The sequence below is a fragment of the Portunus trituberculatus genome, chromosome 31 (genome assembly GCF_017591435.1).
Source record: "Portunus trituberculatus isolate SZX2019 chromosome 31, ASM1759143v1, whole genome shotgun sequence".
In the NCBI taxonomy this organism is placed as follows: domain Eukaryota; kingdom Metazoa; phylum Arthropoda; class Malacostraca; order Decapoda; family Portunidae; genus Portunus; species Portunus trituberculatus.
The window spans coordinates 10,393,846-10,418,493 of record NC_059285.1 but is presented as its reverse complement, the minus strand read 5'-3'; the positions used below and the strand labels follow the sequence as shown (position 1 = coordinate 10,418,493).

At 42.2% G+C, this 24,648-nt stretch overlaps 2 protein-coding genes and 1 long non-coding RNA gene across 3 annotated transcripts in view; 1 reads left to right on the top strand and 2 right to left on the bottom strand.

Moving 5' to 3' along the window:
* Window positions 1–348: 348 nt before the first annotated feature.
* On the bottom strand, window positions 349–4,126 carry LOC123511391. Its single transcript, XR_006676782.1, has 2 exons — window positions 3,938–4,126; window positions 349–2,972 (listed from the first exon to the last, which is right to left on the bottom strand). It is a non-coding gene; the product is annotated as an uncharacterized LOC123511391 (long non-coding RNA).
* A 2-nt stretch (window positions 4,127–4,128) lies between these two features.
* Window positions 4,129–24,648, bottom strand: part of LOC123511039 (centrosomal protein of 135 kDa-like) — a gene marked incomplete at its 3' end in the record, with an annotated part of 64,381 nt that continues 43,861 nt past the window's right edge. Inside the window, 7 exon segments of the mRNA XM_045266655.1 lie at window positions 4,129–4,657; window positions 4,659–4,930; window positions 5,328–5,507; window positions 5,685–5,861; window positions 6,172–6,348; window positions 6,675–6,828; window positions 7,463–7,567. Of these exon segments, the coding sequence (XP_045122590.1) occupies window positions 4,129–4,657; window positions 4,659–4,930; window positions 5,328–5,507; window positions 5,685–5,861; window positions 6,172–6,348; window positions 6,675–6,828; window positions 7,463–7,567 (1,594 nt within the window).
* The window catches only part of LOC123511390, a 17,109-nt gene continuing 15,707 nt past the window's right edge, over window positions 23,247–24,648 (top strand). The window contains exon 1 of the mRNA XM_045267230.1: window positions 23,247–23,618. The gene's annotated coding sequence lies outside the window, so the exon portion shown is untranslated. The remainder of the gene's footprint in view (window positions 23,619–24,648) is intronic.

The following is a 24,648-nucleotide window of genomic DNA, read 5'->3' as shown; positions in this document are numbered from 1 at the left end:
TAATGAGATCGGAATGTTACACACATCCACCCTTCAAACAATACATACTGTGGTGATCAAAGGTACCAAAGCCCACCAATGATTTGAGACCTAATGGCTGTCATGGGCAAGGGTTCAGTTCCTAACTAATGCCTCTCATGATTACAGATTTACCTCACCTTACACTCTGGTCATTTTCTTTTTTATGTAAGAGGAGAAAGCTGGCCAAGGTCAACATAAATCAAAGAGAGGAAAAAAAAAAAAAAAATACTAAGTTACCAGTTTCTAAGAACGGTAAAAAAAAATGGAAATGAAAACCTCTGAAACTAATTTTCTTACACTAGAGAGGAAGGAATGAAAATACACTTATATAAAAAATCTTTCACAATGTTCTCTAGTTACAAAAATATATTATTAGTGATGAATCTTGCAGACTATCTTATGGACAGTAGTACAAAATTTAATCAAGGATTGCTTTTTGTCAAGGCATTTAAAAGTTTGCTCTATCTACACAGAAGAAATATGTAATACATATTCCAGTTATCTGACTTTGTGCGTTCTTTGCATCCTGGTGTGTGTGTGTGTGTGTGTGTGTGTGTGTGTGTGTGTGTGTGTGTGTGTGTGTGTGTGTGTGTGTGTGTGTGTGTGTGTGTGTGTGTGTGTGTGTGTGTGTGTGTAACGTCAAGGAAAGTCCACAGACCATTGTATGTTAAGAGAGGTATTTCAGAACATGAGTTGTATGAATGTCAACTGCCACATATTACAAATTGCAAAATTCTTTCTAGAATGAGTTATACTTATTATCTATGACTGTTAAGATTAACTTTTGACTCATTCATGTTTCACCAACCACTAGTCTGTGCACACATCTGCAGCTGAATTTGGGAGTGAAAATACTCAAAGCAGGATTTAAAATGACCAATAGATGGTCATTGGGTCAAAATTCTACAAGGTATTCATTTCAATCTTAAATGTCCAAAGTCTTGGGTTTGGGAGCAGAGCAACTATGATCTGCAAAGGAGGTTTCCACACCAATCATCCCCATGATGGCTGCAGCAGTTCCACACAAATAAGGAAAAGAGAAACGTCTGCCTGTCTCCCAATAATACCATGGAGACAAGACAGAATTTAAATGTGCTTTGTGTGAATCTTCTTTGAAGTTCAAGGAGCATCAGGTTATTTCAAGTTCCAAACCCAGATTCTAGATCAAAGGTCATCAGCATAACACTATAATCAATAAAAACTAGACAGCAGAGGGAGAGTGGAATCCTCTGTGGTCCTCCTTTTTGTAAATGCAACAAAGTAACAGCTAATTAACCAAAAGTTCAATAATTAGATGTTACTCTGTAGTCTGTGCAAATCTACCACATAGTTGACTCATTAAACATATTGATGGCAACAGATGAAGAGCTACAAAATCTTTTAAACACAGCAAGAAAAACACACTCACGATAAATGTTTCCAAATGGAATGTTTCTTCTTAAAGATTTTTGATGCAGCATTAATGTTAATCAATGGTAACTGTTATAAAATTATCTCGATTTCTATCTCTGCGTAGTTGTGCCGACATACTGTATACTTCACACATACAGTGAAGCACTGTATGACCTCCTTGCCATCCCACCAAAACATCAATCAATCAGCACACGTAACATGAAAAGTCAATGCCACTCCTTCAACGCCCAAGGTCAGACTGAACACACACACTGCTATTAACGGACAGCAAAGCTTGAACATTTATCGTGAGTGTGTTTTTCTTGCTGTGTTTAAAAGATTTTGTAGCTCTTCATCTGTTGCCATCAATATGTTTAATGAGTCAGCTATGTGGTAGATTTGCACAGACTACAGAGTAACATCTAATTATTGAACTTTTGGTTAATTAGCTGTTAATTAAGTACTGATAATTTACACAGAAATATCAACATTAATGGAATATTTCTAAAACATTAAATCTGCTTACAATAAGTCAGCTCTTATGTAAATATTCATGAGAAGTACACAACACAGGGCGTGTATTAAGAGGGAACACTGTATGCTGGTGTGGAGCTGATCTCGTCTGAATTTGTGATTTGTGGCACGAGTGTGGAAACACCTGCATAGTAATTGTAAAGTCTTCATACATGGTCTTCAAGGACTTGTCAAGTGTCAGAAGGTGTTTGTGTATTCCAGGAACTGTATACATGGAAACAAAGGCACACTCTTTTAACAGTAGCCTTGTGTGCCGAGTGACGACCTGTTTGCACACACAAGCAATGCAGTCACACAGCTTTCTAAACATTTATACATCAACATTTATATTATAAATAAACTCTATCACTATAAATATCCTCATTATGTGCAATTGTTCACCTTCGTATATCTCATCAACTGCTTGTCCTCTTTGTGTAACTGTAACCCATCATCACATCAGTATGTAACATCAGTATCACAAGTGTACACCCAAAACTCTTCCCATGTCTATTGTCCTTGTCAATAAGACTAACTTTCACATTTCCCATTCTGTGCCCACTCTCTTCCCTTCTACTATACATTGCAACTACCCAACTCCATCAGCCTTTACCTAACAGACCTTACACTTTACATACCAAACATGGATAAAAATAACATATTAGATCAACTCATAAAAGAAATGAATACTGGATATAGTACATAGTGATAATTCTGATAGTAATACATAAAAGAAAGACATAAATAATATTGCAAATGCCTTCAGACACAAAAAAAGCTCATTCTACTACTGTGAGATATCTATAAAAAATTGAGCCTATCTTTTGATTATATAAAGCTATAGCCAAAGTAGACATATTCACACACCACCTGACTCATTCCTCCAAGGGTAACTATTGAATATACTAGTAGATCTTATCATCATATTTACCTTGCCTCACCTACTACTCCATGACAGGCAATGGTTATGCCACAGACAAGCTGGAGATGTGTGTGTTGGCTCAGAGTAAGATGGTTTGTTGGTCTTACAAGAGCGAAATTCGAACCTAGAAGAGATGGAATAATGTAACAATGAAATTTTTTATCAGGTATAATTAACTAAGAATAGAAAAGAAGTTCTGTCATTGTAACAATCCTTTTCAACTGTCTAAAGATCCACAAAGATCCACAAAAATAAAGAATAGGAATAAAGGCATACCATGAGAAAATCTGACCATGGAAAAGATAAAATAATGTAATGGTGTGATGAGCTTAAAAAAAAATCAGTTATAGGAACACTCCTTTGAAAGGGACCAAAACATTTCTGAAAGAATAATTGTCTCATAATAATATACAATGGTGAGGGTTAGAGTACATTTGATTAAAATACTAATGAGATAAAATGGATCATAAAAATATAAAGTATAAAAACTGCAGTTTTTGCTATATGAATAAAATATAGTTATCAATAAATATTGGTACCACTCACTTACCAGTGCACAAACATGAAGGGATTCCAAATTCATCCTTGCAAAACTAAACCTTTTTACAAGAGAATAGCACTAATAATACCATTTCAATATACTCAAGGCACAGGGAAATAGTGATTCAGTAATGTAACAGTACTTGTGTGAGCCAATTGTTCTACCCGAGGCCACTACTACCAGTCACAGCACTAAGGAAGGGATGTCAGTGTTTGTGTGGCTAGTATTGTTGGTGTTGCTGTCACTGTTGTGTATTTGATCTGCTATTGTTGATGTACACAGATATGCTGCTCAGAAGACAGAGAGGGAATGTTTCTTGTTTATGTGACTAAAAGAAACCTACAAGATTATGAAAGACATACAGACAGAAGTCATGGTTCTACCAAGATAACACACATGTGCACACACTACTGTGATATGAGGTATGCACATACATACAGTGTGACACCAAAATACTTTGTACAGTGGGGCAGAACACTTTCCATCAGAAACAAAAGGATGGACATGAATGTTCTACAGAGTGTACATAAACAGATGCACACACATACCTTGGTGGTGGCAGGCAGAGGTATGTGTGCATACAAGCTTGATATAGTACTTGTACAGTGCAGGGAGGGCATGGGGACAAGGAATGGAAGGGAAGTGAATGGGGGAATTCCATGAAAGGATAAAGGGAAGATCATCCTCTGAAAGAAGCAGCACATTAACATTTACTAGACAAGTTAAAGGAATGATCATGGTGACCCTTGTCCTTGGGGCGCACACTGGGCAAAGGAGCCTGGGAGGAGGCAGGGGAGGGGCCCATGGAGGAGTGATCAGTGGTGGTGGTGGTGGTTCCAGGCTGGGGTGAACAAGGGGAAGAGGTTGTGATCAGTGAGAACGAAGGTCCCTTTCTGATGGGGTGCGTGCCAGACGAGGACACAGGACTGGCCTCTGCCCGGGAGTGAGATGGGAGGCTGGATGCTGCTGCTGAGGGGACAGGTGTTTCCCTCAGGGGTGAGGAGGAGGCCCTGTGTGAAGAGGGAGGATGGGACACACTCTCCTGGCTGGCTGAGGGAGGCTGCCTGACACGGCCCCTGCTCCCGAAGGCAAGGCGCCAGGGTTCATGGTGGGAGTCTGAGCTACTGGACACTGCCTGACTTCTCTCCAGGCCAGTGTCTGAGGAGGAGGAGTGGAGAGGGACAGAGGGGGCACGGGCCGCCCCGCCCTGCTCCTCTTGCTGGGCGGGACCGAGTGGAGGGGAGTCTGATCCACTGCACTGCTGGGATGGAGGGTGAGGGGGATGGTGTGAGGGTCACCCGAGGGAGTCCTGTACCCTGGGTGTGGGCTGGGGACCCACTGTCCAGGGCATCCAGCGCTCGGCTAACATTTTGGAATCTCTGTACCCGCCGCAGCTCCTGGCTGGTCCGCTCTCGCTCAAACCGCTCGTCCGTCAGCTCTCTCTTCCGCCGCTCCAGCTCTGCCTCCAACTCTGCTGCCTGTGAGCGCAGACGCTTGCTCTCCCGCATCTCATCCTCCAGCTGGCCCTCCAACTCTGATATCTGTGAGGTGAGGAGGCACAGACACATGGGAAATCAAAATGTGTTTGGTCTTCCACATGCCATCTTCTAAATCATACATTATATCTGTCAAAGTTCATGATGCATTTCACAGGAATATTATGCATATAAAGTCAAGTAATTAATCAATCACTAAGTTGTGTATTGCCTAATTTAAATATTTTGGTATACATTATCCTTTGAGTATTCTCACAAATTCATTTCCAGCTTTTGTTAGTTAAATATGATTGTGCATCTGTAAAAAAGTAAAGTATGTAAAAGTAAACATATATGTATATAAAAAAGAGGATGTGGCACCACAACATGTCAGTGTGGATGCATCTGGCCACAGTGTGGTGGTGTTGGGGTGCAACACAGCACCGGCTGGCATATGGCTCACCTTGCGCTGCATCTGACTCCTCTCCACTTGCAGCTGCTTGATGGTAGACTCTGAGGACCACTCAGTGCGTCGCTTCTGGTTCAGCGTCTCCTCCAGAGACCGCACTGCTGACCGCTCTCCACTCAGCTGCCCTGCCAGCATCTCCACCTGCTGTTCCAGTCCACGCCGATCCTCCTCCACCTGTGTCAAACCGTGTCCATCATCAGGCTACACCACACAGCCTGCCTCTTATCACTGCCACCAATGCCACACTCATCATATGGGATATCACAGGTCAATGTCTATTTGTTCTGTGTAACTCATGAAATCTAAATGACAAAACTGAAGACTTGCTTGTTGTACTCTCCATGCTTGTACCTTCTGAAGGGCAGCTGAGAGCCTGGCCACTTCAGACTCTGCCTGTCCCCGCCGCATGTCCAGCTTGTGTGCCATGTCCCGGGTGGTGACCAGGTCCTTCTCCACCTGGTACTTCTCCTGCTCCAGCTTGCGGCACTCCTCCTCCAGCTGGTCACTCCTCTGGCTGGCCTCCATTATCTGTTGTCACAAGGAAGACATTATTACCCTTCATGTAGTCTATTTTAAAATTAAACATTTGATTAGTTAAGACTGCTTGCATCACTGTATGTTTTGTGTGACAGCAGTTACGTGCTTTAAGCTGACTACAGATTTGAGTATATGTAGCTTTTCTGTCTTACCTAAGTTCATAGAGTTGGAGGGTCTCAGCTAATTATTTTTACTTACTTCATTTTGTACATGCAGAAGTGTTGTGCATCTATTGCCTTAAGGTGTTGATTTCTTACTCTCTCTCCCACACACTCACACACAGAGCACCCACTCCACCCACCTGAGAGATGAGCTGCTCCCTCTCCTCCTTGAACTTAGTCATCAGCTCCTCCATCTTGTCCACCTCCTGCTGGCGAGTTGTGGCTGCCTCCTCCAGGGATGCATTAAGGGAGTTGAGGGAGGACACTGTCTCCTTCAGGCTCAAGTACTGCTTCCTGAGGGCTGCCTGGTCACAATCCTGCAAAGAAAGGAACCATGAGGCAAAAAGCACACAGTTTAGGTACTACTGCATAAAAGATAACATGGACAGTCAAGCTTGAACAATATACTCCATCTGACTCACTAACTGTCATGACTCAAGTGGCAGACTTATGTACAGTGACAAATATGAAACAATGGTGCACTTCACACATTCTTTCCTGCTGGCAATTCCAAGTTAATACAATTAATCAAGAGTAGCCTTTGAAAACAGTCCTTATAATAGTCCCACAAGCTATGAGGTACAGCCCCTGGTTAGTGTAGCCAGGTCAGAGCACAACTTTTCCTTGAGAAGCCTGGACTGACCTTGGAGGCCATCATGTGGGTCATGTCCTCTAGGGTGCGGCAGTACTCCTGTGCCTTCTTCTTGAAGTTATCCTTGGAGGTGATGCACTTGTTCAGCTCCTCTCGCAAAGACTTGTGCTCCTGTGTCAGTCCCATCAGCTCCTTGTGCAGCCGTCTGGAGCATGGTAGGGAATGAGGTGATGTGAGAGGTGAGAGGAAGGGAAATAAGATGGTGATGTGAGAGGTGAGGGGAAGGGAAATAAGATGGTGATGTGAGAGGTGAGGAGAAGGGAAATAAGATGGTGATGTGAGAGGTGAGGGGAAGGGAAATAAGATGGTATAATTTGAGGAGAGGGGAAGGGAGATATGATGATGATATGAAAAAAGAGGAGAAGAGAAAATGTTGGTCTGGCAATATTCACCAATAAATCTAAGGTAGAAAATATCAAAGGAATCTTTACAAGTTACCCACAAAAAAGCTGAGGTATTCTTCTAATCTTTACCAGAAGAAAATGAACACTGTGAAATCCCTAACTAATATAGAGAGAAGAGCTGGAAAAAAAAAAAATGAACATTTTCTATCTATTATCGTCTATAAGTTCCTCTCACCTTCCTTGAAAGCTTCCTTATGACTCCACACTTAAAACCCGATTATCAGGTCTAACATCATTCCAGAACAAATTACTTACTATCTCTTTAAAAATATAACTCCATCTTAAACTCGGAAAACCTATTTATATACGATTATATATGTTACTACCATTATCATTATCTTATTATTATTATTACACACACACACACACACACACCGTATCTCCTTGTTGGCTGCATCTCGCGCCTGTGTCGTGGCCACCAGGTCCTGCTGCAGCCTGTCGCCCCGCCTCTCTGCTGCCGTTGCCGCTGACACCGCCGCCCTGGGGAGAGGAGGGGAGCGTTAGTACACATAGAAAATGAAATCAAATTACTGCGTTCTTCAGACCGTAGAGAAAACATCAACCAGGCAGTCACACGACGGAGGAGGCTTGTTTGTTTGCAGCCTGCCTGCCATGCATTCTCTCTCTCTCTCTCTCTCTCTCTCTCTCTCTCAGTGAAACTTCTCAAGACAATACAGCCGCCGCGGGGAGATGCTATATAAACAAATGGGGGACGCCGCGCCCGAGGCAACACTTTCCCAAGTACCTTCCATCACACACACACACACACACACACACATGCTGCCACGCACGCAGCCCCGTCACGCTAGTAAGGCTGCGGCGCGAGAAAGAAAGAAAGATGATGTAGACAGATCGATCGTAGCACACAGGTGAAGTGAAGGAGTGATGCGTCCTTTAGCCAACAAAGGAAAGACGGGAGGCAGAACATGCAAAGCGTTCCTGTGGTGTGTGGAGAAAAATACGCCTATGATAGGAGCAGTCTAAGCACTGTCAATTATGAAAAAAAAAAAAAAAAAAAAAAAGTGAAAGCAAATCTATGACAACATTATACTGTGCAAGACGATACAGAAACTTTACGATTAGTTAAAAGTAAAGAAAAGAACTTAAATGTATACAGACAATCTATCACAAACTTTATTTAGAAAAACGAGAGAGAGAGAGAGAGAGAGAGAGAGAGAGAGAGAGAGAGAGAGAGAGAGAGAGAGAGAGAGAGAGAGAGAGAGAGAGAGAGAGAGAGACGGTGTGGACATGATCCAATGTCTCTTGAATAAATAATATAAAAAGAAGAAATCGTGCGAGTACGTGACTCAATCGGCAATAAACATAAAAAGTATAAAAAATAAATAGAAATGCGGAAAAGAAGACTAGTAGTTATAGAAAGAATCTCTCTCTCTCTCTCTCTCTCTTAGCGTCCCTTTAAACGAGAGAGAGAGAGAGAGAGAGAGAGAGAGAGAGAGAGAGAGAGAGAGAGAGAGAGAGAGAGAGAGAGAGAGAGAGAATAAGACCAGCTACGTAATGTATTTTCACCTTTGGACTTAATTTTCTTGACAATGTAGGCAGCAGTGGCAGGGAAAGTTGCGTTAGCTTTGTTAGGGAAATAATTAGCGACGTGGTGGTAGTAGTAGTAGTAGTAGTAGTAGTAGTAGTAGTAGTAGTAGTAGTAGTAGCAGCAGCAGCAGCAGCAGCAGCAGCAGCAGCAGCAGCAGCAGCAGCAGCAGCAGCAGCAGCAGCAGCAGCAGCAGCAGCAGCAGCAGCAGCAGCAGCAGCAGCAGTGGCAGTGGTGGCAGTAGCAGTAGCAGTAGTAGCAGTAGTAGCAGCAGCAGCAGCAGCAGTAGCAGTAGCAGTAGTAGTAGTAGTAGTAGTAGTAGTAGTAGTAGTAGTAGTAGTAGTTTATGGAGGCGGTGGATAGTGGATAAGGTGGTGAGCGTGGGATCGGGCAGACGTCCACGCGTTGGTTGGAATCCCACCACGTACAGCCTTAAACACTTTGCCATTTGTCGAGTGGTTTAAAGTTACCTACATATCACCATGATACCCAGGTTCTAGGTGGTTACACTCAAGATGAGCTTGGGTGGTGATATGGGCCCTAATATGGGTACCACTATAAATAAAATTGCCTGCGCCACTAATGGGCGGAAGCTGAACAGCGCTTCCAATACACTCTTCAAGTGTGCCTACAGGCGCTATAGGCCTTACCGTTAAAAAAAAAAAAAAAAAGAAGTAGTAGAAGTAGTAGTAGTAGTAGTAGTAGTAGTAGTAGTAGTAGTAGTAGTAGTAGTAGTAGTAGTAGTAGTAGTAGTAGTAGTAGTAGTAGTAGTAGTAGTAGTAGTAGTAGTAGTAGTAGTAGTAGTAGTAGCAGTAGCAGTAGTCTTTTCGAAATCTCCAAGGAAAACACGAAATAGATCTGTGTTCAATATCAAAACTCTCTCTCTCTCTCTCTTAGTAATGCATTTGTTATTTCGCGGTAAAGGTGACGATGGTCGTGGTCATGGTAATGGTAGCGGTGGTCAAGGTAGTGGAGCAACCAACAAGTCCAGATGGTGATGATGGTGATGGTGGTGGTGGTGGTGGTCAAGGTGTTGTGGACGGTGATGGTGGTGGTGGTGGTGGTGGTGAGAGTGAGAGAATACCAGTCAGCCACATACATCACGTGACCTACTGCAGATAATACTCACGCCAGCCTGAAGGGAATGAGGAAGGAGGGAAGGGAGAGAAGCAGGGAGGGCAGGGAGAAGTGAAGAGAAGGAGAGAAGGGAAAAATAATAAAGAGGAGGGAAGTAGAGAAGGGAGAAGCGAAGAACAAAAGGGAGGAAGGAAGGGAAGGATAGATGAGGAGAAGAGAAGAAAGGGAAGAATAGAAGGAAGTTGTGAAGAGGAGTGAAAGGAGAAGTGAAGAGAGTGAGAGAGAGAGAGAGAGAGAGAGAGAGAGAGAGAGAGAGAGAGAGAGAGAGAGAGAGAGAGAGAGAGAGAGAGAGAGAGAGAGAGAGAGAGAGAGAGAGAGAGAGAGGAAAGGAGACAGGTTGAGAACTTGAAAGAGAGAGGGATTTAGTAAGCAACGAATGAGAGGAAAGTCAAGAAAGAAAAGAAAAAGAAAAAAAAAACATGCAAGGAGAGAGAAATGAAGACGGGAACGATGACAGAACATGACTGAATAAAATAGAGAAAATAAAGACGGAGATAAGCTCAAAGAAGAAAAAAAATAAATAAGCCACAAGAACAAATAATAGTAATAACAAATAATGAAAATATCAAGAGGAAAGGAGGAGAAAGGGAAAGTAGAAGAAGACAACGTGAACACATGGATATTCAACTATTATCATGAAAAGAATTAAAACACTTCTTTTATAACACACACACACACACACACACACACACACACACACACACACACACACACACACACACACACACACACACACACGAGATTAGAAATAATGGATGCAAGAGAGAGAGAGAGAGAGAGAGAGAGAGAGAGAGAGAGAGAGAGAGAGAGAGAGAGAGAGAGAGAGAGAGAGAGAGAGAATACAAGCTCTCGTGTAAGTGTGGGAGTACAGGCGACATTCCTTAAGGCGAGAAAGTGTGCGTGAGCGAGTGTGTAGGACGAGAGAGAGAGAGAGAGAGAGAGAGAGAGAGAGAGAGAGAGAGAGAGAGAGAGAGAGAGAGAGAGAGAGAGAGAGAGAGAGAGAGAGAGAGAGAGAGAGAGAGAGAGAGAATTACATAGTGATTTGTTTTCCTACGGAGTAAAAGAGAAAATTAGAGAAAATCGCACATTTGCACACGAGCGTATACACACACTCGCACGCACACACACACACACACACACACACACACACACACACACACACACACACACACCGGAGGTTTCCCATTGAAATCCGTAAATTAGGATGTGTGACGCACGCGAAAGAGAGAGAGAGAGAGAGAGAGAGAGAGAGAGAGAGAGAGAGAGAGAGAGAGAGAGAGAGAGAGAGAGAGAGAGAGAGAGAGAGAGAGAGAGAGAGAGAGAGAGAGAGAGAGAGAGAGAGAATTACACACACACCTATTAGTTACTTAGTGATGAAATAGTAATATTTACTTGCTTTCACCACCATCACCACTACCCATGACGAGAGAGAGAGAGAGAGAGAGAGAGAGAGAGAGAGAGAGAGAGAGAGAGAGAGTCATTACCTGTCGATCACTCACGAATTTACAGTACACCCTCACCTTTCACCAGCACCACCACCACCAATCAGCAAGGCACGTCACAGACTAGTAAACAGCGCCTGGAACACACCGCTGGCAGCCTCACAAAGAGATAATAACACACAGGCCGTGATGAAGTGACACGTGTCGATAATAATAATAACTCGATCAATTAGTTTCAAATCATTTAGTTGCAGACATGGACGGGAACAGGTGACGTCATGTTTATTATCCCGTGCTGGCTTCTGGTGGTGGTGGTGGTGGTGGTGGTGGTGGTGGTGGTGGTGGTGGGTTTGAATCTAACTTACAAGGCTGTCTGAGATAAGGTGTGCTGTTTAAGTAAAAATAGTAGTAGTAGTAGTAGTAGTAGTAGTAGTAGTAGTAGTAGTAGTAGTAGTAGTAGTAGTAGTAGTAGTAGTAGTAGTAGTAGTAGTAGTAGCAATAGTAGCAGTAGTAGCAGCAGCAGCAGCAGCAGTAGCAACAGCAGCAGCAGCAGTAGCAACAGCAGTAGCAGCAGCAGCAGTGAAATCACACCAATAATAATAATAATAATAATAATAATAATAATAATAATAATAATAATAATAATAATAATAATAATAATAATAATAATAATAATAATAATAATAATAATAATAATAATAATAATAATAATAATAATGATAATAATAATAATAATAATAATAATAATAATAATAATAATAATAATAATAATAATAATAATAATAATAATAGTTTAATAAACTCGCCCCACCTAGTGCACACACACACACACACACACACACACACACACACACACACACACACACACACACACAGAAGCATTACAGCTGCAAAACCACACACGGCCAACCCACTTCAAGGCGAGCGGCAAGCAAAGGAAGGGGTGAGGCAGCACCACCACCACCACCACGCCTCCGCCACTCCCTGCAGCAATAATACGTCGGCGGAGTGTTTAAAACTCTATCAGCCATCAGTGACGCTTAATAGCTTGTCCAACACCCCCATACCGATAGCATCTGCCTGTACGTGCCTCGATAAACACTGGATGACTCCTGGCCTGACTCCTTCCTGCTTTCCTGCCAGAGTTACAACGATGCTACGGGAGGGAGGCGGGTGTTGGGTAACAGAGCGGTGCTGTTGTAGACATTGAACATAGGGAGAGAGGAATATATAATGGATAGTGGTAGGAAGTGGAAAATGGTGTGGAAGTGGAATGGTATGGGATGGAAGGGGCGTGTGGATAAGAAAGATGAGAATGAAAATGTATAAAAGAGAACTGAAGGAAATATAAGAGAAGATGGAAGGAAATGAAAGAGAATGGAAGAGGAAGTAGAAGATAATAGAAGTAAATCGAAGAAAACTGAAGATAGAAAAGAAACTAGAAGAAAACAGAAAAGAAAACAAGAAAACTAGAAAAATGATAAGAAAAATAAAACACCATGAAAAATAATATAAAAAGAAAACAGAAAAGAATAATAAAAGGGAGAGCATTTCAAGGGAAGAACGGAGAACAGTAGGCAGCTGAAGTACTGAGTCAAGAGGGAAATGTACTAATTATTGCAGGAGTCTTTACCGAGAACCACCAGTTACTCACTATCACTATTCCAATAACACTCTATCCCCCATTATTGATCTGCCACCACCTGACTCAGCATTCCATTAACTATGAGTCCGTGCAGGGTTACTCATTGGCAGCTATTCTGAAACACTTTGCTCTCTCACCTCGACTATTTTCAAAGGCCATAGAGAGGACTAGCCAGGTTGTGAAGTGTGTTTGTTCTGTTAACTCTTTCACAGCGATGTTCAGATATCTATACAACTAAAACCAATGTCTGTAGTCTTTATAATTATTTAAGAGAAAAAAAAATAATAATAAAGTTGATTTCACCAGCAGTGGTAATTCACACACATGGCACATTGACACACTTATGGCATTTGGATATCTAAATAAAAAACTAAACTGAAACTAATTGCAAAAAGACATACGAAAGGTAGATTTTGTAATTTCTAGCCAGAAAAAAAAATTAAGACAAATGAGTTAAATAGCAGAAATATTCTTTTTTTTTTTTATTTATCATTAGAACTGCAAAATAAAACATGTGTCACTTCAACTAGAGCCTTTGCACATAGTGGAGGGTGCGGCAGAGAAGTGTTTCAGAATAAGGGCCATCATCTTCTCCCTCTCCCCCTCCACTGTTCTGGTAACGCCGCTGATGCTGAGGCGGTTGGGAATTTCGCACACTCCCAGTCCACACCCACCACCCCTCTCCTGACACACTTTATTCTGGCAGCTCTGAGTATGTGGTGAGTGAGATGATGGTGGTAATGGTAGTGGTGATGGTGGTGGTGGTCTTCCTCGTGGTTACCTTATTATTTTTATCTGAATAAATTTTTCTTCTGCTGGTTTCTATTTTTTTTATTTTCCATCACTATTAAAGCTTCATCCTAACCCATTTCCTTCCATTCCTTCTATCCATCCTCTTACAACTACTACCAATTCTACCACCTTCTCTTCCTCCTCCCTTCCATCCCATCCAAGCCCATCACCAGCACTTCCACTCCCTCTTCTTCCATCCTCTCCCAACCACCACCACCACCACCACCACCACCTTCATCTCCTCTTCCTCTTCTCCCCCGTCCCAGACATCTCCACCACCCCCACCACCCGCACACTCTTCTGATCGCCAAGGCCACTCGCTGCACCGCGTGTCTGTGTCAACCTAACCACGTCCCCACCGCAACACTTTAAGCACCATCACCATCACCATCCCTGCGTCACGCCAGAGAGAGAGAGAGAGAGAGAGAGAGAGAGAGAGAGAGAGAGAGAGAGAGAGAGGTTCACCAGGTCTAACACCTTTTTTTTTTTTTTTTTTGAGTCAGTGAAAGGGAACAAAGAAGACTGAAATTTTATCACAAGGGAGAGGACATCAACTCTCACCCACACACACTCTCACAACAACAACAACAAAATAATAATAATAACAACAACAACAACAGCAACAATAACAATAATAATAATAATAATAATAATAATAATAATAATAATAATAATAATAATAATAATAATAATAATAATATCAATAATAATAATAAGCATTGTACCAGGTCGTAACTGTACCGCCAACCCTTTAACCTTTCAAGCTGAGAAGTGAGCAAGAAAAGGAAGACCAGGAGGAGGAGAAGACAAAAGAGGAAAAGAGGGAGGAGGAAGAAGAAAGATGAAAAAGGTGAAGTAAGTAGAATAAATGGGGGGAGAGGATGAGAAGACAGGAGGAGAAAGAACAAAAAGAAGAGCTAGAGAAAGACGAAAAGAGGAGATTGCGAAAGAAGAAAAAGAGTAAGGAGCGAATATCGATGAAAAGGAGGAAGAGGAACACAAAGGAAAAACAAACCGCGTAAGAAGGAACCCCGCATCTGAGACCTTGGAACATTGAGTTTTTACAGAAGATGGGAGAGATGGAAAGGGAAGAGAGAACGAAGAAGAAAAAAAAAACAAATACAAAACACAGGACTAGGGGAAGAGAAAGGAAGCGAAGGACGAGAAGAAAAATGGAAGAAGAAGAAGAGGAAGAGGAAAATGTGAAAGACGGATCTGGATTGCTTCACGATACAAAAACAACAAAAACTACAAAAACAACCTGCATCTCGTTTTCTTTCTTCCTTTTTGGCCACGAGCTACCCTTCCCTCCATCACAAGACTCACCCTCCTCCCCGCCCTCCCCCAACCAAGCCAAGAGTGGAGGATTGTAGGGGGAAGGGGAAAAAAAGAAAAGAGGGTAGATGGTGTAGGGGAGAGGGGAGTAGATGTAGATAGGAAGTAAGGTAAGAAAAATAGGAGGGGAGGAAGAGAAGGGAGAATGGTGACGCAAGGGCGAGTGTGAGGGGGAAATGGCGATGTAAAAATTGGGAATGATGGGTAAATGAAGATTAGGAAGGGAAAGGGAAAATAGAGGAAAGGGAACGATATAGGAGAAAAAAGAAGAAGAAGAAGGGATGCAGATGTGATAGAAAAGAGACCGGAAGAAAAAGAGAAAGAGGAAAAGGAGAAAGGAGAGTCAGAAATTCAGCAATATAACAGAAATGAGAATAAGATGAAAAGGGCAAATTAAACACAAAGACTGAGAAGAAGAGAAAAAAGAAAAAAAAATGCAAGACAAAAAAAAATATACGAGAAAAAAAGAAATTCATCAATAGTCAAGAAGAAGAAGAAGAAGAAGAAGAAGAAGAAGAAGAAGAAGAAGAAGAAGAAGAAGAAGAAGAAGAAGAAGAAGAAGAAGAAGAAGAAGAAGAAGAAGAAGTTAGAAAGAAGAAAGATCAAGAAGAAGAAGAAGATAAGAAGAAGAAGAAGAAGAAGAAGAAGAAGAAGAACAGTTAGAACGTGAAAGATCATCCTATATTATCTGATAAGTAAAGAGAGAGAGAGAGAGAGAGAGAGAGAGAGAGAGAGAGAGAGAGAGAGAGAGAGAGAGAGAGAGAGAGAGAAAGTTGGCAGCAGTAGAAGTGTAAGCCGCTCCACGTTCGCCATCTGCTAAGTGAAATTTTGAGAGGCAAATACAAGCTTATTACTACGATTATCATGTTTTTATGTTATTCTTATCTTGCTTACGAGAGAGAGAGAGAGAGAGAGAGAGAGAGAGAGAGAGAGAGAGAGAGAGAGAGAGAGAGAGAGAGAGATAACAAAATTAGTACTATCCGGTTAACAATTAAATACAATAACAAAGGGATTAAATATAGATTACGTAAAATAAAAAAAAATGTAGTAATGACAATAATGAGATGTAATTGTTATCTGAAATCCTTGTTAAAAATACGAGTCAGCGTTGCACAATCACAATTAAACATTAAGCAAAGCACTTTTACTAATTAACTTACTTATTCATGTATTCAGCTTTACTCAACTGGTGTAAAGTGCCTCTGATGTGACACTCCTCTCGGTGAGCTAAATGTGACGCAACGAACTCATTATCTTGTAGCTTTCTTTCTTTGCCTAAAAAAACTACTCTATTTATCTTTTCTTTTCTTTAATCTATACATTTTCTTTTACCTTACTTTTATCGTTGAAAGTTAATTTGATGAAAATGTGTGTGTGTGTGTGTGTGTGTGTGTGTGTGTGTGTGTGTGTGTGTGTGTGTGTGTGTGTGTGTGTGTGTGTGTGTGTGTATGTGTGATTCACCTCGGTCGTCTGCTGGTCACCCAGCCAGTCTTCCCCATTACGGAGCGAGCTCAGAGCTCATAGACCGATCTTCGGGTAGGACTGAGACCACAACACACACTCCACACACCGGGAAAGCGAGGCCACAACCCCTCGAGTTACATCCCGTACCTATTTAATGCTAGGTGAACAGGGGCCACACATTAAGAGACTTGCCCATTTGCCTCGCCGCCTCCGGGATTCGAATCCGGCCCTCTCGATTGTGCTAACCACTACACTACGTGTGTGTGTGTGTGTGTGTGTGTGTGTGTGTGTGTGTGTGTGTGTGTGTGTGTGTGTGTGTGTGTGTGTGGTTTGGTTTCTTCTATCAACGTCCTTGTTGATTTCTCTTCGATTTCATTCTTTTCCTTGCATTTTCTTGCCTTCGTCATCTTCTACATAAGAGCATTCACATCTGCCTCTAAAGCTGAACTCTTCTCTCTAACCTTTGCTAATAATTCTACCTTGGATGATTCTAGACTTGTCCCTCCTTCTCCTTCTCCCTCGGACATTTCATACCTTCGATTAAAATTCTTCGCAATGATGTTTCCATGCCCTAGCTGGCCTAAACTCTCGGAAGGCTTATGGACCTGATGGGATCCTTCCTATTGTTTTCAAAACTGTGTCTCCGTGTTAGCTCCTTGCTTGGCCAAACTCTTATAACTCTGTCTATCGACTTCTACCTTTCATTCTTGCTGGAAGTTTGCCTACATTCAGCCTGTTCCATTCTAATCGCTCAAACTACCGTTCTATATATATAGCTTTAATCTCTTGTTTGTCTAAAGTCTTTGAATCTATCCTCAAAGGAAGATTCTTAAACACCTGTCACTTCACAATCATTTTTATCTGATCGCCGGTATGGCCTCCGTGAAAGACGCTCTGCGGATGATCATCTGGCTTTATACTGAGTCTTGGTCATCCTCTTCTAGAGATATTAGCGAAACTTTCGCTGATGCCTTAGACATACAGAATCTGGCACAAAGCTTTGATTTTAAAACTGCCCTCCTAGGGTCTCTTATCTTTGCAACTTTATCTCATTTCCTCTCCGACCTTTCTATTGCTACTGTGGTAGACGGCCACTCTTCTTCTAAATCTATTTACAGTGTTGTTGCTCAGGGTTCTGTCCCGTCACCCACTCTCTTTCCATCATTCATTGATCCTCTAAACTAAACTTCTTGTCCTATCCATTCCTACGCTGATGATACCACCCTATACTTTTCCTCGCCTTTTTAGACAAGACCAACCCTTCAGGAAGTTAACAGAACCCACAGGGACGCCACAAAATGTCTGACTTTTGATCTTCCTAAGATCTCTAAATGTGGCAGAGAAAACTTAGTGTTCAATGCCTCAAAAACTCAATTCTTCCACCTATAAACTCGACACAATTTTCCAGACAACTATCCCCTCTTCTTCAATGACACTTAACTGTCCCTCTCTTCTACAATGCATGGATATCCTCGATCTGTCCTCCCATCTCTTTTTAAAAGTGCCACTATGAAGTTAGGAGTTCTGAGGCGCCTCCACCAGTTTTTCCTCACCCCGCCAACTGTACTGTAGCTCTGTACAAGGGCCTCATGTATGAAGTACTTTTCGCATGGTTGGGGTAGGTTTCACTGACACACTTCCTTTAATAAGGTGGAATCAAAAGCTTTTCGTCTTATCAAATCCTATCCTCTGTCTGACTATCTGCAGCCTCTGTCACTGCCTGAATGTTGCATCTCTTGCTATTTACTATAGCTATTTTCATGCCAACTGCTCTTCTGATCTTGCTAACTGCATGCCTGCCCTCCTAGGCCTCGCTGCACAAGGTTTTCTTCTTCCTCTAATTCATATTATTTCCAATTCTCTAATTCAAGAGTTAACCACTACTCTCAGTTATTCATATCTTTTTTCTATTTTATACCATGTGGGCTTTTCACGGGAATTTCTGGGCTTTTTGGGGGGTACCTTCTATCTGAAAGTCCACCCGCTTGGAAACAGTTGCCCCGAGTGAGGAAGCCCAACCTACACTCAGACCGTGGACAGGATTCGAACCCGTGCGCTTGGAGACCTCTCGGACCCCAAAGCACGCATGGTTCCACTGTATCACGGCGGTAAATTCTGGAATTCCCTATCTGCTTCTGTATTTCCAACTTCCTATGACTTGACTTCATTTTGGAGGGAGATTTCAAGACATTTATCCCTTTTTTTTGGCTAACTCTCTCGGACCTGCAAGAGGACTGGCAACTTAGTGGACATTTTCTTTTTCGTTTTATGTTGCCCTTGGCCAGCTTTCCACTTACATAAAAAAAAACATTATAATTTCTTGATTTGAGTATCAGTTCTCACCGTGTTGCTTTGACTCTCATATTCCAATCAACTTTTTATAAACTTTCTTTTATTTTCTAGTTTTTGGACTTCACTTTTCATACGTTTTCTTTTTATCTTTTTTTTTTTTTTTTTTTAACATTTTTTTCCCTCAGTTTGTATTGCTTGACTTGACGGGGCAAGTTACACATAACCTTGCAACTTTGTAACTTGCCTTGCTATTGAGTGACACCGACTGACTGACTGGCTGGCTGGCTGACCTAAGTAACACGATTCCACGATTCCTGACCTGAATTTCAAATGATATAACGACGATGATGATTAAGTTATTTTTCATTCATCATACATTCCTAACAATCTCATTTTGTAACAATTCAATAAATCCTCATCATTCCACATTTCCTCATATTCGCTATTTCCTCACAGTTTTCATCATACTCTCATGATTTCCTCTTTTCATCAGTTTCCCTTATTTCTTGTTGATATTCTCCATATCATTACAATATCCGCTATTCCCTCACAAGAGCATTTCCTTTATTTCTTCACATTTTCCATTCACTCAATATATTCCTTATTTTCTCAGAACTTTCTCTATTTTCTCACACTTTCCTTATTCCCTCAGCACTTTCCCAATTTTTCTCATAATGATTTAAATTTTCTCACAACTTTCCCTATTTCTGTTCATTCCTGATCTGCTCATTATCGAAGCAGTAAGAGCAGCAATAGCAGGAGCAGGGAGTCAGCGGGGCGGTCAAGGGCAACTGAGCCAGACAAGAGGAGGTGGGGAGATGGAGAAGTGAGAGTGAGGGGGGAGAATGGTGGAAGGGGGGAGAGAAAGGGGAGAGGGGAAAATAGAACGAGAACAGGAAAGTGAGAGCATTGCTGTCTGTAAAAGTGCAGTTGTTTTTGTTGTTGTTACTGCCTTCGTTACCCTTTGTTGTCATTGTTGTTATTATTATTATTTTCATCATTACATATCATTATTATCTTCATTGCTATTGTTATTACTATTATCAGCATTCTATATAATAACAACAGTAGTAGTAGTAGTAGTAGTAGTAGTAGTAGTAGTAGTAGTAGTAGTAACTGTTGTTGTTGTAGAAGTAATGCTCTGATTTCTTTTCGATGAGAGAGAGAGAGAGAGAGAGAGAGAGAGAGAGAGAGAGGTACCACACACACCGTCCTTATTACAATCTGAACGACCTTAAGAGCAAAATGTCAGCCCTCTTAATCCATTGCACGAAAAGGTGATTTACCTTTTATTGGTGATGATATTACACCACCACCACCACCACCACCATCATAAACGCTACTACTGCTAGAAAATTTACGATAGCATTATTCGGTGGGGAGGAGGAGGAGGAGGAGGAGGAGGAGGAGGAGAAGGAGGAGGAGGAGGAGGAGGAGGAGGAGGAGGAGGAGGAGGAGGAGGAGGAGGAGGAGGAGGAGGAGGAGGAGGAGGAGGAGAAGAAGAAGAAGAAGAAGAAGAAGAAGAAGAAGAAGAAGAAGAAGAAGAAGAAGAAGAAGAAGAAGAAGAAGAAGAAGAAGAAGAAGAAGAAGAACAAGAACAAGAAGAAGAAGAACAAGAACAACAACAACAACAACAACAACAATAATAATAAGAAGAAGAAGAAGAAGAAGAAGAAGAAGAAGAAGAAGAAGAAGAAGAAGAAGAAGAAGAAGAAGTGGAAGAGAAGAAGTAGTAGTAGTGGTAGTAGTAGTAGTAGTAGTAGTAGTAGCAGCAGTAGTAGTAGTAGTAGTAGTAGCAGTGGTGGCAGTAGTGGTGGCAGTAGTGGTGGTGTGGTAGTGGCAGTGGCAGTAGTGGTGGTGGTGGTGGTGGTGGTGGTGGTGGTGGTGGTGGTGGTGGTGGTGGTGGCAGTGGCAGTGGCAGTGGCAGTGGCAGTGGCAGTGGCAGCAGTGGCAGTGTGGTGGTGGTAGTAACAGTATTACAAGCAAGAGTCATAATAACTGCAATATAATAGTAGTAATATTGCAATAATGAACACATGATAATGGTAGTAGTAGTAGTAGTAGTAGTAGTAGTAGTAGTAGTAGCACGGATAACCATTAAATAGTCGTAATATTACAATAACAATAACCCGAAAACACAAATCCTGCTGAATCACAAACAGATCGCGTACTTTGCCCTATCACAAAGCTTTACCACTGGAGTGAAAGTCAATACACAGGATACAAAAGCAACAAAACTCCTCCACACAAACCTTCCTCCTCCTCCTCCTCCTCCAATACAGAACTGCCTCAAGGAAGGAAAAAAAAAGTGAAAACATCTTGCCTGGTATAAGGAGCAAATATGTAACAATTTATCATAGAACCCCTGGGAAGGAAATATCACACACTTATCAGATAACGGCACTCTTGTCAGCCTCAACAGAAATACGAGGGTGTAGAAGTAAGCAGAGGAAATATAACGAAGGAAATAATGTTAAGTTAAACTATGAATTTTGTTTTTGGAGAGAATAACGAAAGCAAGAAGGTGAGGAGGAGGAGAGGAAAACTAGCAACCTCATTAGAAGTATAAGTCTTGCCATAAAACTGGGAGGAGGAGGAGGAGGAGGAGGAGGAGACGCACCAGTTAACGCAGTGCCACACTCTCCCCAAACAAGGCGCGGCCCGAGGCATGCCATCAGAGAACCAGGTTGGTATTACCGGAGGACGGGAGGAAAGTGTCTCACTGTTTGTGGTGGTAGTGGTGATGAGAGTAAAACTAAAGTAACAATTGTAGTAGTATATAGAGGTTGTGATAGTGGTGGTGGCAGGGACGGCAGCAGAGTTAGTAATAGTAATAGTAGTAGTAGTAGTAGTAGTAGTAGTAGTAGTAGTAGTAGTAGTAGTAGTAGTTGTTGTTGTTGTTGTTGTTTTAGTGGTGGTAGTAGGAGATGGAGTACAGTAACAGTAGCAGTAGCAGTAGCAGTAGCAGTAACAGCAGCAGCAGCAGTAGCAGTAAAAACACAACAAAACCAGCCACAACAACAACAATAACAACAATGATCACAACAATAAAAATAATTACAAGATACAAACAGCAATATAAACAACTAATCATGCAACACTAACAGGAACACCAACAACACAGTTACCTTCACTTCTCCATCCCGTTAATTTCAAGTTTCCTAGTAACCTCACTTCGTATTGCTAATTTTTCCTTCTCTTCCTCTTCCTCCACCACCACCACCACCACCACCACCACTAAAAACTCCCCTTCTCTTAACCTGCCGCTGGGTCATCATCATCGTCACCATCAGCCTCTAATTCTACTGCACGACAAAAGCTTCCCCATCATTCCTCTCCGTCCCCATCCCCATCTTCTCTCCCTCCTCCCCACCCCTCTCTTCTTTTGCTGGGTAGCAACAGCTGAAGGGAGGGGAAGATGGGGAGATGGGGAAGGGGAGGAATGGGGGAAATAGAACAAGGTAGAAGAATTGAAGGACAGGGATAGAGATGGGTGAAGAAGGGAGGGATGGGGTGGAGGGGAAAGAGGTAATGGGGGAGGATGGAGGGTGAATCCTGCTGGCCTTGAGGTGAAGGAGACGGCTCACAAGTCCATCTCTCTCTCTCTCTCTCTCTCTCTCTCTCTCTCTCTCTCTCTCTCTCTCTCTCTCTTACAATACTCTCGTAATTAACAAATAGAACCGAAAGAAAAACATACATCCGTGAACAGAGAGAGAGAGAGAGAGAGAGAGAGAGAGAGAGAGAGAGAGAGAGAGAGAGAGAGAGAGAGAGAGAGAGAGAGAGAGAGAGAGAGAGAGAAGCAAACACAACCAGCTGACGCGACTTACAAGAATAAGAAGTGTTGTTACTTTCATTACGGCCAGGGAAAGTGACCCAGCTGGCGCCATACACACACACACACACACACACACACACACACACACACACACACACACACAATCATAAACACATAAGAAGTTGAGTACCAGCCCACTTTATCTCTCTCTCTCTCTCTCTCTCTCTCTCTCTCTCTCTCTCTCTCTCTCTCTCTCTCTCTCTCTCTCTCTTTCCAAACCACACACGTATATACCACAATTTTCTATCGTAACAAAAAAGAAAAAAAAAAACACAAAACCAATTTTTTTTTCTAATACAAGTCTCGATTCACATACACACACACACACACACACACACACACACACACACACACACACTCTTACTCTACCTTAACCTGTTTCCCATTTACAACTCATCACCACCGCTACCACCATCACCACCAGAACACCAAAACAAACCCATCAACTTTCTTACCTAATTAACACAAACGATAAAAAAAAATAATCACACACACACGAAAAAAAAAAAAAAAAAAACACACACAAAGGGTCTCAAACGTAAACAAACCCAACAAGACATGAATAATAGCGAGTAGAAATCACGGACAGTCCCTGATGCAAGACGGTGCCGGTGCGAGACGAGAGGAGAAGAGAGAGAGAGAGAGAGTGCCCGAGTCAGAGATCCATCCCCAGAGAGTCAGTCAGTGTGTCACGAGCATTTGAGGGGGACGCACGCTGCCGTTCCTCCTCTTCCCCATGTGCACGGCCGCCCTCACCTTACTTCTCCACGTCCCGTCTATTAATCCTACGTCCCTCGCCCTAATTAAACGTACAATTCAGATATTGACTTATGATTTTATGAAGTGATTGCAGTGATCTTTTTGTGAATGCAGTGGTGTGTTATTATTTCTACAGTCACGTACTAGAGGGAAGGAAAGTATATTGTGGTTTTTAGTGATGATGCAGCGGTGACAGTGACGATGGTGATGGTGATGGTGGTGGTGATGGTGGCGGTGATTCACTCCTGTGCTTCTTCTTCTCTCATCGAAACTTCTGATTTGTGGTGAGTGTTTTTAATGTTCTCTCTCTCTCTCTCTGTGTGTGTGTGTGTGTGTGTGTGTGTGTGTGTGATTCACTGTTTGATCTGCTGCAGTCTCTGACGAGACAGCCAGACGTTACCCTACGGAACGAGCTCAGAGCTCATTATTTCCGATCTTGGGATAGGCCTGAGACCAAGCACACACCACACACCGGGACAACAAGGTCACAACTTCTCGATTTACATCCCGTACCTACTCACTGCTAGGTGAACAGGGGCTACACGTGAAAGGAGACACACCCAAATATCTCCACCCGGCCGGGGAATCGAACCCCGGTCGTCTGGCTTGTGAGCCAGCTCTAACCACTGAGCTACCGGGCCGTGTGTGTGTGTGTGTGTGTGTGTGTGTGTGTGTGTGTGTGTGTGTGTGTGTGTGGCAATCGATTTTCCCTCGTCCCATTTATTATTTTACTTAATCATTTTGATAACTTTTATGTCTAGGTCAATCAATCTCTCTCTCTCTCTCTCTCTCTCTCTCTCTCTCGAATGTAGCAATAAGAAGTGACAATAACAATGAAAACAACAACAATAGTAACAGCAACGTCACCACTACCACCACCACCACCACCACCACCATCAATAGCTTCACTTTCAACACCACTTACTAATACCTCAAATTAACACCAAAACAAACTGCACGTTCTTTGTAACCCAAAAAGCTCCTCAATAAATAAACCCTTCGTAAAGATGCAAGGAGGGAGGAAAATAATAAAGAAACACGCAGGATTGGAGGGAAAAACAAGCAGAGGTAGAAAAAAATACATAAAGAAGCAGGAAAATAAGTAACAATGGAAGGAAGGGAAGCAATCAAGTAGAAAAATATAAAACGAGGAAAATATGAGAAAGCAAGGAAAAGATGCAACGTGGGATGAAAAAAAAAAAGTGAAGACGAGAGAGAAAGCCGAAAAAAAATCTGAGTGTAAAAATTGAAGATGAGATGAAGGAGGTGATGAAATGGAGGCAGAAGTGATGCAAGATAAACAGTGAGAGGAGA